The sequence below is a fragment of the Acipenser ruthenus genome, chromosome 4 (genome assembly GCF_902713425.1).
Source record: "Acipenser ruthenus chromosome 4, fAciRut3.2 maternal haplotype, whole genome shotgun sequence".
NCBI lineage: Eukaryota > Metazoa > Chordata > Actinopteri > Acipenseriformes > Acipenseridae > Acipenser > Acipenser ruthenus.
The window spans coordinates 58,704,789-58,721,327 of NC_081192.1; the positions used below are offsets into that span (position 1 = coordinate 58,704,789).

At 39.3% G+C, this 16,539-nt stretch overlaps 1 protein-coding gene across 2 annotated transcripts in view; it reads right to left on the bottom strand.

Moving 5' to 3' along the window:
- dnaaf11 (dynein axonemal assembly factor 11) overlaps positions 1-16,539 on the bottom strand; it is a 134,738-nt gene that overhangs the window by 89,852 nt on the left and 28,347 nt on the right. The window contains exon 8 of one of the 2 annotated variants that reach the window (XM_033998814.3): positions 11,013-11,078. The exons of the other annotated variant lie outside the window; for it this stretch is intronic. Coding sequence (XP_033854705.2) covers positions 11,013-11,078 — 66 coding nt within the window. The remainder of the gene's footprint in view (positions 1-11,012; positions 11,079-16,539) is intronic. 2 annotated transcript variants of the gene reach the window in all.

Genomic DNA, 16,539 nt, shown 5'->3' on the forward strand with positions numbered 1-16,539 from the left:
TTTCACGGTAAAATACTGCAACCATTTTTTGGGACATTTTCACTTTCTCTGCCAAGTTTCACGTGCATTGTCCATTCACGTGAAACAAACCGACATGTAAACTGGCCTTATGTTATTTCATTTTATGTTGCACATCAACATTAGCTACAGTGCTAGCTATAACTTGGGTAGCTAGTATAATATTGTATCACACATCAAAAAGATTAAAAGGGTCAGTAAGGTATATAATTTTGGTAGCATATTATATAAATGAGTCATTTATACATTTAACGCTAGAAGGACCGGAGATATACTCATACCTAGAAGCCCCGCAGCAGTCTTTCTGATGGCTGTATTCAAAACACTGTAAATAGTATAACGAAAGGAGAAACAGTCAGATGTAATTCTTTTTTTTTTTTATTGCGTACGTCACAAACATCTGAACAACCAAAGCATATTATATATGAACATTTATTTTACAAATCAAAACAAGAAAATGTAAATAAATAAACATCTGAACAGACATCGGTTTACAACATACCTATTTATAAAACTGAAACGATAGCAATACATTTTTTACTTTTCAACAGCAATCAGTTTATTATCAGATGAGCAAAAGCAACTGAACAACACAGATAAAAAAAACTTAGAAAAAAAAACATTTTACAGACATGCACAGCACAAGAAGTTATAAAAAAAAGTCGAATTTATTTTTCTTTTTTTCGACAAAAGGGGATTCCTTTACCTTGAGTCTAAGGCTGTTCACAATCAACACAGATAATGTGCTTCTCCACGCCGCCTTTCTGCACAGGGCACAGCTGTCCGAAGTTTTATTTTTATTGCACTTGCCAACCTGGCATTGGCGTCTCTTGCGGCTCTCAGCGGGGTTGCCAGCTTCAGCTGTTTGTACACGCTTGGCAGTCTCCCTCTGTTCCAAATGCTTCTTGTGAAGTTGCTGTGCTAACTGTAAAATATATTCTCTCCTTGGTAAATTCTTCTCCGTGCATTCTTTGTAAAGTACCCAGGAGTTGATGGCTGCTAGGTCCAATACATTGTAAAACACTGGAACAGACTACCGTCAGGAGCCAGCTTGCACAGAATACTTCCGTGCCATCTGATCCAAAACATCAACTCCATATTTTGTTGCATTGTAAAAACCACGGTCTCTGGTATTTATTTTCACTAGTCCGGATGCTAATTGACTGACCAAAGCAGCGCAGCTGGCAAGCAGGCGTCAGGCGTCCTTCTGTATAATCAAAATACAATTGTTTTCTGTGTGACCGTCAATGTGACTGCTCCCGGGGCTTTTAGGTATAATATAATATATCTCCTTTATTTCTGCACTCCCGCATTTCTTGCTTTGTGATAATATGCAATACATACGGACAGAAAGGTACATGAACGCACAGCCCCATATGTGTTTCACGACTGGAGAAAATTACATTTTAAAACCAAAAACTGCCAAAATGACTACCGCGGGGCTTCTAGTGTTAACATTATAGATATTAAATTGTTTATTAGAATATGTGAATTTTTAGCTCATATGGAGAGTTTCCTGAATTTTAATTTTTATTTTAAAAATTTAGTCGTTGCCAATTAGTTTTTATTATTTTCTCCCCAATTTGAAATGCCCAATTATTTTTTAGGCTCAGTTCACCGCTACCACCCTTGCGCTGACTCGGGAGGGGCGAAGATGAACACACGCTGTCCTCCGAAGCGTGTGTCGTCAGCCGCCCGCTTCTTTACACTCTGCAGACTCACCGTGCAGCCGCCTCAGAGCTACAGCGTCGGAGGACAACGCAGCTCTGGGCAGCTTACAGGCAAGCCCGCAGGCGCCCGGCCAGACTACAGGGGTCGCTGGTGCGCGGTGAGCCGAGGACACCCTGGCCGACCTAACCCTCCCTCCCCAATTGAGTGCCGCCCCCTGGAGCTCCCGTCCACGGTCGGCTGTGGAATAGCCTGGACTCGAACCGGCGACGTCCAGGCTATAGGGCGCATCCTGCACTCTAGCAAGTGCTTTTACTGGATGCGCCACTCGGGAGCCCCCAGTTTCTTGAATTTTTTAAAAATCCAGAAAGCAGTTACGTATGTGAAAAATAGTCACCATTTCATTTTTTTTTTTTTTTTTTTTTTTTTTTTTTTAAGACTCAGGCTATTCATCACCTAGATTACTAGGCAAAGGCGTAAATCAGTTGGAAGTGAACTGATAGGGATAGATGTGAACCACTATAGAGACATGTTGCTGTGTGAGAGAGTCAACATGGCTGAAGAGACATCAAAGTCAGGTTCTGCTCTAGACAGGTGCTTATACCATAAAGAAGGCAACCAAGGCAAACTTACCTCTTTCACATTGGTTAGTGGAGAGACATTCAAACATGCTGCTAAAATTTGTTTCAATGATCATTTTTCCAGATTTGAAGGTTCTTGGCAGAAGGACCTTGGGACTCAGGTCACCTCAAACAAATGTAGGCCAAACATCAGATAAAAAGTAAAATAACCACCGGCAGAAGGGATAATTCTGACTCTCCTACCAAGAGAAAATCTCAAACCACTAGAGCCAGTCTGCCTCACACAAAAGTAGAGTTGTGCATTATATGCCAGGAACACAAGCAGAATAAAATTGTCAGAATAATATAAAAGAGCCACTGACACAACGTCTAAAATTTGAAACTGGTGCAAGACTTCTGCAAGCTGCACAATTAAGGAACGATGCACATGTAATTGCTGAACTGGAAAATCAAGATTGTGTAGCAACACTGTTATGTACCACCACAGTTGTTACAGTAATTACACCAACAAGAAATCCCTACATGCAGTCAAAGCACGAGAAGAAAAGAATATCAACAAGAACTATAAAGGGTTTGATACAGCCTTTCATCATCTGGCTGAGGAGATCAAAAAGAGAGTTAGATAGAACAGAATTTCTCTTTATGTCATATGTTTGACAGCGTTACACAGAACTGTTGCTGGATGAAGGAATCGAAGCTTCCGAGTACAGAACCGAGAAGCTTAAGAATAAAATTTATCACCACTTCCAAAGATCTGTTGCCTTCTGGCATCCCAGATCTCAAAGTCATGCAGAAATGATCTACTCATATGATGCCAAAGGGAATGCTTGCTTGAGTCTACAGTTAAGAGTTTGTCAGATACTGAAATGATGAGGGCGCAGCTTGATTATCAGCAGAGGCATACCAATGATGACACTGATACAGAGGACTAGAATCTTAAAAATGTGTACCACACTGTAAAATGTCTACATTGTTGGAAGTTGAGAATACGTCATGGCCACCTACTGCAGATGATGTATGTGAAGACAAAGTTGTCCTGCCAGATTTACTGTACAGTTTCTTGGTGTGGACAATGACTGACAACTGCAGTATTCCAAGTGGAGGACGAGCAGCTGTGACACCACACATCCATAGAATAGTGATGTCTATAGGGTAGAATCTAATTTACAACACCAGTGCTTGCTGGTTGAAAACCCTAAAACATGGGGCACTCGCTGTCAGTATTAAAAGTCTCACAGGATCATCTCAAATGGTGAAACTACTTTGGCTATTCCATCTCTTACACAAAATGTTGGAATTAGAAACATCCATGGCTGAAAAGCAGTTTACACTCGAGGAAAAAGGAGTATTTCTCCCCAGCAATGTTCAGCCAGGGGTCTTTGCGACATGGTGTTGGGACAACAATGACGTTCTTGAGAAAACCCTTTCAGGAGCAGGAACAACACACTGCACTAATGGTATCATAATCCAAAGACAGGTACATGTGTGCTCCCAAGTCCTTTAGAACCACACAGACATGCTCCAAAACAACATTCACTATCCCATCACTCCAGTGGATTGCTGCCTTTCACAGCTGGTAGTGAAGAAGACCCACCTGTTTGCGCCATTGACATGCACGCACTAGAAACATCTCCTCATGTTGAGTCATACAGTCAACGACTGGATTTTGCATGGTTTCTGCTTTGTGTGGGCAATAGTGATTATTCTCGCACGAAGGACCCCTACACAGTGTTACTGGCAATTGTCCAGTGGTGGAACCTCATCCAACAGAATTTTCTGTGGTGTACAGCCTCAAACGCTCACAGGTTATGGCTAGCCAACTGGGCCAAAAAGATGTCGTTGTGCTTTCTGATCAGGCCATCTATGCAAAGGCAGTAGATTTCATCTGGAAGGACCCTATGGAATTCAAGCACTTTGTGCCTTGAATGGGAGGTTTTCACATACCTTGTACCCTACTTGCTGTAATAGGGAAACGCTTTGCAGATGCTGGACTCAGGGACATCCTTCTAGAAGTAGAAATCATTAGATCGGGATCTACAATGACATGCTAGAATGCTGTCATTACAACAGAACAGTCTGCATACATAAAGTTATGATGGAAGCCATAATGAGAGTGTAACAACCAGACTTAAGACACAAGCCAAGACTAACTGATTTCAAAAAACAGATAATTAAAGACTGATTGACAGCAAATAATGGGACCAAAAGTTCGTGGGTAAGAGTGTCATAATCTTCAGTAACCTTTTTATAGTGGCAAAAAACTGTAGAACAGTACAATGTCAATACAAAGGAAGCAAAATATACCTTAAACATTGCTCTAAGAAACCTCATAGCACAATAGAATGCATAGTGTATACACTGATATAAATATTTTGGCAGTGAAACAGCAAGAAATACAGCAAACACTCAAACTGACCCTGTTAACCCTGGGTATTACTGGTAAGAACGATCCACAAAACAGCTTGAAACACAATGAAGAAGTATTAACAAAAGTTAACCAATCCATGTAAAATTAATGCAGTTATAAAAGTTCCTTATTGCAGAAAAAAATAACAAACCAAACAAAGTCAAATGTGCTTCAAAACAAAACAAACTTGCAAAAAACATATTCCAGAGAAAAATAAAGTATCAAAACAAACGCCCATAGTACTATGAGAAAAAAAAACAATTGTAATCCAGCATTGTCCAGCACAAAAAAGGAAAAGTCTAACAGACCGTCTCACCCCTTCCTGTCGTGTGTCCGAGGACCGGCTGCGCGTTGTTCCTGGGACGTAAATCGATCTGTTTTCTTCAGTCTCAAATAATCTATATATATATATATAAAAAACGAACGGTATTCCAAAGCTGTATTCGCGACAATTAGCTCAGTGCCACTCCATAAAAAATGTTACATCGTTTCTAGATAAGCTTAAATAATTTAAAAAGCAAAAAAGAAACCGCAACAAAACTGCAAACGACACTCAGCTCTCCTTTCAGGCCATCCTCCTCATTTCCCACAATACGCTCTTTTTATCAATGAAACCCAGGTGGCTTTAATTAAAACAATTACCGTAACTGGCATAATAGAAGAGCCTTCACATAGAAAAAAGAAATAAAATGAACCCCGATAAATCCCCCTCAAGCCTGGACAACTAAGCCAAACGGGAGATAGGCTAATAAATAAGGCAGAGATGAACAATTTATTCTAACCTGGCCAGGTGTAATCCATTCTAATTAAAGAACAGATAATGATGTATTTTTAACATCATTTATGTGGCGGTCGCCACAAGAGTTCAGTATGAAATATTTAGAAAATGGCTTGAGGAATGCAACCACGATGACAAAGAATTTCAGCCATTAGTAGATGCTATTACGATAAGGATACTGTTGGAGTTGTGTTTCAAATTCCCAAGTTTGATGCTTTGTACCAGTTATTCCTCCAATTCTACAAGATCGACAATGACCCAATGGCAGAATTCTGGAGCTCCTACATAGAAATGGTAACTCTGCTTTTGTCATGTATCAGGGCAACTCGAGAAGGCAACTGTCTACCTCCTGTCTTGCCCAGCTGCACTGGCTACCTGTAAAGTTCAGGATTACTTTGAAAATTCTCCTGCTTGCCTACAAGGCCCTTCATCACACCGTTCCAGAGTATCTCTACAATCTGCTGATCCGCTATGTCCCTCCACGCAAGCTGAGGTCCTCTGATTCTGGCTTACTTGTTATACCCAAGCAAAAGTGCATCACACTTGGAGAGCGGTCTTTTAGCTTCAGGCCCCAACTCTCTGGAACTCTCTCCCAGCTTTAGTGCATGTGGCTCCCACAGTCGCTCACTTCAAATCAACTCTCAAGACCCACTTCTTCTCTCTTGTTATCAATGCTCTTTAAACCTGATATCGGTTACTAGCTGTTGTCTAAATTGCTATTTCAGGTTTTTCACTCCATCTTATTTGTATGATTTTGTATGACACACACATCCATAGTGTTTAGAATTCACATCCTAGCCTTATTTAATGTATTTGCATTGTTTTTTTACTGTTTGTATTTAATGTACTATTTCACTGTATTTAATGTATTATGCATTGTTCCTCACTGTCTTGTAAAGCACTTTGTGATGGTGGTCCACTATGAAAGGCGCTATATAAAATAAAGATTGATTGATCAACAAGGACACAAAATCAAAGGGAGGCAATGTAGGTTTCAGCCTGTGAAAAGGAGCTGTGGAGCGATGGATGCCGACAGCGCATGAACAGGCAACCACCATTGAAAACTGTTGGAACATCTCAGGAATACATTATAATGAAAGCTACAGAACGCATAAAGAGGCAAGCCAATCAAGGCTGAAGCGGACAATTACGATTTTCTCAAAGTATTTAATTCATTAAGTAATTTTGTCAACCCCTTTGAAAGTTTGGAAGAACTTTTTAGTCTTACATCTGGGATAAAGGCAGATCCTCGAGTCTCAGCATATTTACTGCAAGCACACGTAAAGGGTAAGGAAGCCTTGTCTCAGTTTTTAAGAAGAGACAACTGACAAAGGAAACTTCCTTTCATGATGTTGAAATTCTTTGCAGATTTACAAAAAGCAGCCAAAGCCAAAGTCACTGGGCAAGTAGTCATCCTCAAAGACGATCAGAGCCTCTTTGCACAAATAGTGGTCATTCCTCAGACAGATGGATCTATGAAATGTGGTGAAACATGCGCTTGGACTTGTTCCTTGGGCGCTAGCAACTGCAGATGGTACGTTGTGCAAAACTGCCAAAAGTAAGCTGGGTGATTTCACTGAAAAGGGTGTCAACCCAGCTGATGTAATTTCAGACCAGGCTATGTGAATCATTGATCTGATGGCTTTGCTGCAACCCCTTTCTCACCTGGAGACTTTTGCTGACCTTGCCATGGTAGTTCTGGATAAGGCCTTACGGTTCCCCAAGGGATCATCTCGAGTGGATATTGTTGCTGATGAATACAGAGAAAACTCCATCAAAGCCACTGAGAGTAGTTGTCATGCTAGTAGTGGAAAATGTGTGATTAAAATCAGCAACAGTACCCAAAAAGTTCAGAAGCAATGGCAGAAGTTCCTATCTCATGATGGCAACAAGACAGCTCTTACCCAATTCTTCCTTCATGAGTGGTCCAAAGACAAATATGCAGAAACGTTTGGTAGCCATATATCTATTATAGATTTAGGAAACACTGCCATAAGTTCTATGCCAGTAATGGGAGGGTTTGACATCGTTAGAGCCATTGGAGTCTTGTGACAGAAATATAATGAGTTTTGGTTGTAAATCTCCCTCCCGACCAAGCAGCGAAAGGGGAAGTCTTTGGACGGGCTGGCCTGACAGTTCATTCCCCGGGCCGGGAAGTCGTCAGTCTGGAAGAAGGCAAGACTCTGTTGCAGGAACGTATTGACCTGGAAGGGAAACGACGTAGCAGCTGCACTTATTTACCAAGGGGTCATGAGTGTTAGCATAAAGGGGACGGAGAATCATAAATCTCTTCCTTTGCTTGGTTCAGAGAGACAAGAAACTGGAAGGACCGGGAGAGTTCACAATTTATTGAAAAAGAGTTAGTGAGTGTTTTGGTCACTGTTAGTAATTGTCTTTTGTTTTGTAAATTCACTAGATGGCTAACACGTCTCCTGAGCTGTCGCTTTGGGCCAGCACTACCCGGAACAACACTACACCACACTGTAAATTGTTATCACCCACCACAAGCACTACTGCACGCACCCGGACTGGTGATCGTGTTTTGTATTATTGGGAGGCGGATAACGTGTGTTTATTTATTTTGACTACAATCCATTTATTATTGTTTCTTCCGTGCTTTACACATTGGTGTGTATTGCTGGAGGTTTTATTGTTTGGTCGCCAGACCAGGAGTTAAAATGAAAGACCCCTTTTCCAAATGGATTACAGTTTCCTTTTGTGTGATTATTTCTGCACTGCATCACCTCTGCACCTGTTTCTAATCGGCAGTTACTTTGCCAAGTCTACACATGATGAGGTAGATACTCGTATGTTTCTGCATACCAAACATGCAGCTGATAATGGAAACACCAATGTAGTGATCAAGATTCCAGACACAGAAGCTATGTGCCAGAACTTGAGCCTATGTGCCTGGAATACATGCTTTTTTGACAGAACCAGTGATTTCCATGGAAAGGGGAAGACAATATCCTTTGACTTAATTCAACAATGCAGGACATTGTCAGTCAATGAGCAAACTGGGGCAGCAGTTTCATATAAGCAAAGAGCTAGTCAAGTCTTGTGAGGCTTTTGTCTGTTTCTTGTATGGTGAATTGCCCACCACCCTTCCACAGTGCCATTAAACTCTTCTGCAGCAGAAATCTTCAGAGCAACCAGTTACCACCATGAAGAGCTGCCTTAAAGAAGTACATACAAAGTGCAAACTACCAGGCTGCCATATGGAGACGTGCACTGGAAGCTAAACCAACTATGCCGGACCCTGTTGGAAGTGGGTGGACTGTGGTTGAAGGGGATCTCACTTGGATGGATATCTTGCGTGCTCCAATACAAACCGCTAACCAAGATCATGCAACAGTCTCTTGACATAGGGGTTGTACCGATAGACTGGAAAATAGCAAACGTAATACCGATCCACAAAAAGGGAGACAAAACCAAACCAGGTAACTACAGACCAATAAGCCTGACATCTATTATATGTAAACTTATGGAAACTATAATAAGATCTAAAATGGAAAATTACCTATATGGTAACAATATCCTGGGAGACAGTCAGCATGGTTTTAGGAAAGGGAGATCGTGTCTAACTAACCTGCTTGACTTTTTTGAAGATGCAACATTGACAATGGATAATTGCAAAGCATATGACATGGTTTATTTAGATTTCCAGAAAGCTTTTGACAAAGTCCCGCATAAAAGATTAATTCTCAAACTGAACGCAGTAGGGATTCAAGGAAATGCATGCACATGGATTAGGGAGTGGTTAACATGTAGAAAACAGAAAGTGGAGTGAGGTAACCAGTGGTGTAACACAGGGATCAGTATTAGGTCCTCTGCTATTCCTAATCTACATTAATGATTTAGATTCTGGTATAGTAAGCAAACTTGTTAAATTTGCAGACGACACAAAAATAGGAGGAGTGGCAAACACTGTTGCAGCAGCAAAGGTCATTCAAAATGATCTAGGCAGCATTCAGAATTGGGCAGACACATGGCAAATGACATTTAATAGAGAAAAGTGTAAATTATTGCATGCAGGCTATAAAAATGTGCATTATAAATATCATATGGGAGATACTGAAATTAAAAAAGGTAACTATGAAAAAGACCTAGGAGTTTATGTTGACTCAGAAATGTCTTCATCTAGACAATGTGGGGCAGCTACAAAAAAGGCCAACAGGATGCTCGGATATATTGTGATAAGTGTTGAATTTAAATTAAGGGAAGTAATGTTAAAACTTTACAATGCATCAGTTAGACCTCACCAAGAATATTGTGTTCAGTTCTGGTCACCTAGTTACAAAAAGGATATTGCTGCTCTAGAAAGAGTGCAAAGAAGAGCAACCAGAATTATCCCGGGTTTAAAAGGCATATCGTATACAGACAGGCTAAAAGAATTGAATCTATTCAGTCTTGAGCAAAGAAGACTACGCGGCGATCTGATTCAAACATTCAAAATCCTAAAAGGTATAGACAATGTCGACCCAGGGGACTTTTTTGACCTGAAAAAAGAAACAAGGACCAGGGGTCACAAATGGAGATTAGATAAAGGGGCATTCAGAACAGAAAATAGGAGGCACTTTTTTACACAGAGAATTGTGAGGGTCTGGAACCAACTCCCCAGTAATGTTGTTGAAGCTGACACCCTGGGATCCTTCAAGAAGCTGCTTGATGAGATTCTGGGATCAATAAGCTACTAACAACCAAACGAGCAAGATGTGCTGAATGGCCTCCTCTCGTTTGTAAACTTTCTTATGTTCTTAAATGCCCTCATGGAGTTTGTCAACTATGGCTGTTCAGGGAAATGTAATGGAGTCTGTTGCTCCTGCATCACCAACAAGCTGGCTTGCACAGAACTGCAAGTGTGGACAGAGCTGTGAAAACTCTACACATTGCCAAAGTGACAGAGAATCTGAGGAGGACAGTGATACTGACATATAAAAAATTAAAACTTTGTTTTCCCACTACTACAATTCTTCAAGGGTTTTCTTTTTTTAAAATGTGTGATCAAAAGACACTGCTGCATTTTTGTATGGCAGTTATGGGGCAGAATAATCCCCAGCTGAGAAACAGGGAGTGTGGATAGTCTATCCCACCCCCACTCACTCACATACACACTCCCTCACGCTATCTTTTATAAAAAGAAGATTTCACAGTTCTTATTAAAATTAAGATTATCTAAATTAATGTATCATTATTAACAGCTTTATTAATAAAAGTACATATTTTTTAAAACTTTAAAACCAGAGCTTGACTGCAGCATCCTGCTTTTACCGTCTTTACTTACCAACCGACTATAGTGTTTGACCATAAATGCAATTAATACAGCATAAAAAAAAACTAAAATCAGGATAAGTAGTATTATTATGTTTATAAACATGATAAATAACACTTGTCTAAGTAAACTGATACTGATCTTGTAGAAGTTCAAATTTAGTAGGAGTGGTGAAACTGAATCCATCACAGAAAACTAAATTGTAATAACCCCCAATGTCAGCCTGCACATGTGTGGGGCAATTAGACAATATTTTAGCAGACTGGTGAATAATGAAAACTGTTATACCTGTAAACGGCTAGATCCAGCACAATCTGGTTGTTGTCTTCATCTTCAGACAAAGAGAAATCAAGTCTGTTAAAGAAAATTGGAATATTAATATAAACACCTGTGTTCCACCTTGGTGCTGTATTTACCAAAGTTTGACTGAAAATGCTGCTGGCAACTATTCAAGGTCTTTTGAATTTTAACTGATACAGTAGGTAATTTGAAATGATGGTTTAACATTATTCCATTTACTTTCTACTGGACACCACATGTAATAGGAAGGGTTATTTTTAAGTAATATCAGAACTTCACAAACAGTAACTCAGTGCACTGTCTCAGTACAGAAGAAACTTGTTCACATGACCTCAACATGGATGCCATATTAGGTTAGAAGTTACTGCCATGGTCACCAACACATTTAGTACACAGGGTATATATATCCCTGCCAATATGAAGTCACTACCTCTAATGGTTTCTGATATATTAGCCCTGCATCACCTTTTAAAATTATCTGGCACGAAAGGGCTCATTTGTCATGTACAATACCAGTTGAACTTGGCCAAGAGAACCACAGAATATATATATGCACCAAGTGTATGAAAACAATATATCCTACCGTTAGGTCTTTATCATCCAAAAAGCAAAAATCAGATGACTTCAATATGTCAACCATTTATGTAAACTATTTAGCATTAAACATTTTAAATGCGAATTTAAAATTATAAATCCACATCCTCCTCCACATATTTATAAACATCCATATTTATTCCCACCTGACCACAGTGTCACTTTTAAAATGAATTATTTAACCCTGCCAAGCAAAAAAAGCATAGAGGACAAAACTGCTCTACCTTCGGGGCAACATATATAGCTATTTAAACCTTCCTGAGAATGTAAGTCTGGGCTGCTTTTACTACTGGATCAGTCATTTGGCACCTGAAGAGTAAAAGACAAGTGTATTTGCCCGATTTGTAGTGCAGGAGTTGCAGTTGGAAAAAATAGTAATGTTGAGAGGCACTACGCAACAGTGCATAAAGATTTTGAAAAAATATTTCCTGCAGGAAGCAATCTCAGAGTCAAAAAAGTAAGTGAACTAAAGTCGACTTTGCAAAAACAGTAATTTTTTTACCAAACCAGTGAAAAAAGCAAATGCTGTAACAGAAGCCTCTTTCCAAGTTGCTAACTTTCTAGCAAAAAACAAGTCAGCTTTTACAGACGGTGCACTGGTAAAGGGTGCAATGACTGTCATAGCCGAATCGTTATTCAAAGATTTAAAAAACAAGTCAGAAATAATGTCTGCTATAACCGACGTGCAAATGGGAGTTAACACTGTAGCAAGGAGAGTATCAGCATAAGATGTCTGTGAACAGTTAGAACAGGATTTATGTTGTGGTCAGTGGTTTTCAATATAGTGTTGTAGCAATTCCCATGCTACATAATGTGGGTGTAAGTCTCACCCACCTGTCCCTTTAATTAGGGTCAGTAGCCTGGCCAGGTTAAAACTTCATTTCCCATAGTTCCTTGCAACCACCCTCTGTTCATCCTCTCTCCCCATTGGCTCATTCAGATTTCCACCCCTCTCAGAGCTCCTTAGTAGCCAGCAGTTGTATTAAAGCTGGCTAATCAGGCCTGAGAGAGACTCCCTTTCTCACAGGAATCCATTAATCTACAGCATTTTCTCTACTTAAATTTCAGTGAATCCATTACCATCCTTAGATAATTCCAGTGCATCCGTTCATTTTCTTTTGTCGCTGCGCTTTGTCTAAACTGCTCTTTTTGTTTTCACTGATACTTGTTTAAGTTTAGCTGTTTTTCTAGGTCTGTTTAGTGTTTGTTGTTTTATGTGTGACAGCCTCCATTTTTTCCTGATCCTCCTGATTTTTTCCAAACAACTGTTCACCATTCAACAGTCTCAACAATTTCAACTTACTCAATGTTTTCAACTTTCTACAATCACCATCATTTCGGGACACTTTGCTGGACTGCCTTATTTGTGGGTGAGATCATTTCTTTTTTGTTTGGATTGTTTCTACTTTAATTTGATACTTTGTTTCCTGTATTTTTTTGTTACTTTGTATGGATTTCAATTACCCTGCTATTACTGGACTTGTTGGGCCTACTGTCATTCTCCCACCATTGCCACAGAGACTGTTAAATGTAATTGTTTCCCCACCTGTATCTATTTATTTATCCTTGGTCTTTATCTGTGTGTGTTGTGTTTGTGAGTGTGGGTTTATTGGAGACCCTCCGGACACTACATTCATTTCTACTTGGTGATAATGTTTAGCCTTCTGTTTGTCCCTACATACTTATCTGTACCAGCTTTATTCTTACCTGTTACCTGCAATTATTTGAATTCCTTTTTTATCATTATTCATTTCATTCATTTGTTCATTTTTTCATTTGTTGACATTATTGTTCACAATAATAAACTGAGTGTTCTTGAAATTGACACCTCTGACGTCCCTGCTTTTGCTGTCTGTCACTCTTGCTGACTTATTTAGCTATAGGAATAGGGCCAGTAGTCTCTCCTTAGGGAGGACAGTGCAACTGCTTCTCAGTTGTGCAGAGTGATCGTTACAGTGTGATGAATCTGTTAACGCAAGCGACACTGCTCAGCTGGCTGTATTTGTTTGACTGGTGTTTGAGGACTTTAGCGTGAAAGAATAGTTTGACATTATTGCAATTAAAAGTTAAAACCAAAGGGTTAGACATCTATAATGAGGTTAAAGGTTATTTTGCTAGAGAGAACATACCGCTCGAAAAGCTTGTGTCAGTAACAACGGATGGAGCCCTCGCAATGACTGGAGGTCACATGGGCTTCATAGCATGTTGCAAGACCCCGATTTCACCCGTTTCCCTCAGCTACCATTATATTTTACATTGACCATATCATAACATGGTATTTGACCATGTTATGACTTCTTAATTCAAGCTAAAGCCTTAACACAGTCCGTTTCAAACACCAGTATGGCGATCTTTTTGCTTCACTCTGAAATAAGGTGGCTTAGCAGAGGGAGAGTACTGCACCGATTTCTTTCTCTTGTGTCAGAAATTACAACTTTTTTGAAGTCAAGAAACAAAAGTTGAGCACAGCTGACTGACAGTGTGTTGGTTGCTTGACTTGGCATTTTTAAATGATGTCACAAAAAAATGAAACCGCTTGAACTGGGAATTGCAATGAAAAAAATCAAATATTGCACACATGATGATTAGTGCTGCAAAGGCTTTCAAATCAAAGTTGGATTATTGGGTGCAACAGCTGCAGAAGAAAAAAAAACAGCATTTTCCGGTTGTGCAATAAAGGTTGGAGTGAAATGAAGCTGCTGCAAAACTTTTGGACACCAGTAAATACTGCGATGTCTTGGCCAGACTTATGCATGAATTTAATGATTTTCAGCATCTGGAACATTATGTAATGTTTGCTTGAATCCCTTTATGGATGTGGATGTAAGTAACATTTCTGAACAAGTGGGGTCATTGCTTAATCTGGATTATAAAATGGCATGGATAAATTAAGTGCTGTGATTGTCTTAACAATTGGCTTAAGAATTGTCTTACCGCATGGCTATGACATCATAGACCAACTTACTTACCTGATCTATTAATAATACCACACCTTAACAGTAACAATTATTTAAACAGTGTTTCTGTAGGTAAACATTTCAACATACAACTGAAACAGCATTTAAATCACCAACAATGTTTTTTTCATCTGTCACTAAGAATTACAGAAAAAATGGAAAAGTCTCACTCAGCATGTATATATGCAGCACCAGCATCTACTTATTAAACTAAATATAGCCTTATAAAACTGACTAGTGAGTATGTGATGTTTAAATTAGACATAACAGATACATCTCACCACTACTCTCCGATTTCAGAAACATATTTAAAACAAAATTAAAATCTCTCCTGCTCTCTTCTGACACAACCGTTGGGCTTTTAAACAAAGTCAGGTTCGGCATAGAATTCTATTGTGCTCGCCACGGACGTGAAGGACTTTGTGGCACTGCGCAAACTGACACGGAAGTTGTTTAGTCCACATATCATCTAATGCTGGTTTACAATCTAGGGACATTATGCTGGTTACCAGCCATCAATGTGAAAACAGCCTCTGGAATTATTGGTCAGCTTCTCTTGAACACTGTAAAACCTGAGTTGGATAATTTCCTACACACACACAAAAAAAAAAAAAAAAAAACCTCGGAAGCTCCTCCCTTGATGTCAAGTGCCAGTGCAGTGTTGGCTGCTCCGTGAATCCTCCCTCAGATTTTGGAAATCAGTCTGCTTTCAATTCCCAAATGCCATTTTATTTCAAAAACTTTACTATAAATGGGAATGTTCAATGTAATGTTTATGGCAAATAAAAGTACAAAATATATGTATTCGGGTACTTTTTTTTTTTTTTTTTAGTGGAAGGATACATAATACATTTCTAATTTTTTCCTTAAAAAAGCTAGTTTGTGTAATTATTTTCAAAAATAAAAATATGTAGCCATTTTATAAGCAAAATAACCCCCTCCAGGGTGTGCGGTAAGACAATTCTTACCGCACTTCCTAGGTGGCTCACAATACACCCAGGGCATGTGGTATGAATTCTTACAGCACACCCTGTCGTGGGTTATTTCTTACTTGTGTTGAACTGGAAATTGAGATTCTTAATCTTCAAAACGATATTCAGTTGAAAGCAAGATACCCAACTTCTGACTTCTGGACTAGTGGACAAGGACAAGTACAGAAATCTGCACAACAGCAATGAAATTGGTGTCCTTATTTGGTTCCACATATCTATTTGAATCTGCCTTTTCAGACATTAACTTTATCAAATCAAAATTTCGAACCAGCCTGAGTGACAAGCATCTGAATGTCTCCACCAGAGTTGCGCTTTCTAATTACATGCCAGATTTTGCTGGGCTGGTATAGACAGCATGCAGTGTCAAGTCTCACATTGAAATCTAGGTAAGAATAATATTTCTTTATTTTTAGCTTGGAGTTCTTTGAGGAGTGGCTCGCAAATGTTTTTGCAAATCAGAAGTAGCTCTTCATAGCAAAAAGGTTGGAGACCCCTGGTTTAATAGATGGAAAATGAGCTCAGATTGGATGAAAAGCAAATAGTTGGGCAATTAAGGAGTTCTGCTTTGCCTCTGACAGGTCATTAATTTTTTTTTTTAATGGTTCATTACCCAGTACCTAGTGAGAATGACCCCTAACAGGATATTCTGTATGCAAACAGTCTCTGATCCTCTAGGATTTAGGTGAAATGAATGTGCTAAATGTTTTTTTTTTTCTTCTTTTCCCCCCTGCAGCTATGTATGTGATATACAGTAAAAAAGGTCATTCAGTGCCTCACAGAAAGCAAGAGAAAGATACAAAATAAATAGACTATACTATAGACATACAGCCAGACTGAACAATACAGTATTATATGCCCTTTTGAAGACTTAAACTACAAGACTGCAGTTCACCATATTTGAAAATTATCATTTTTTTGGTTTATATATACACATTGATTTTGATCAATTGTTAAGTGTTTATCCTGGCATTG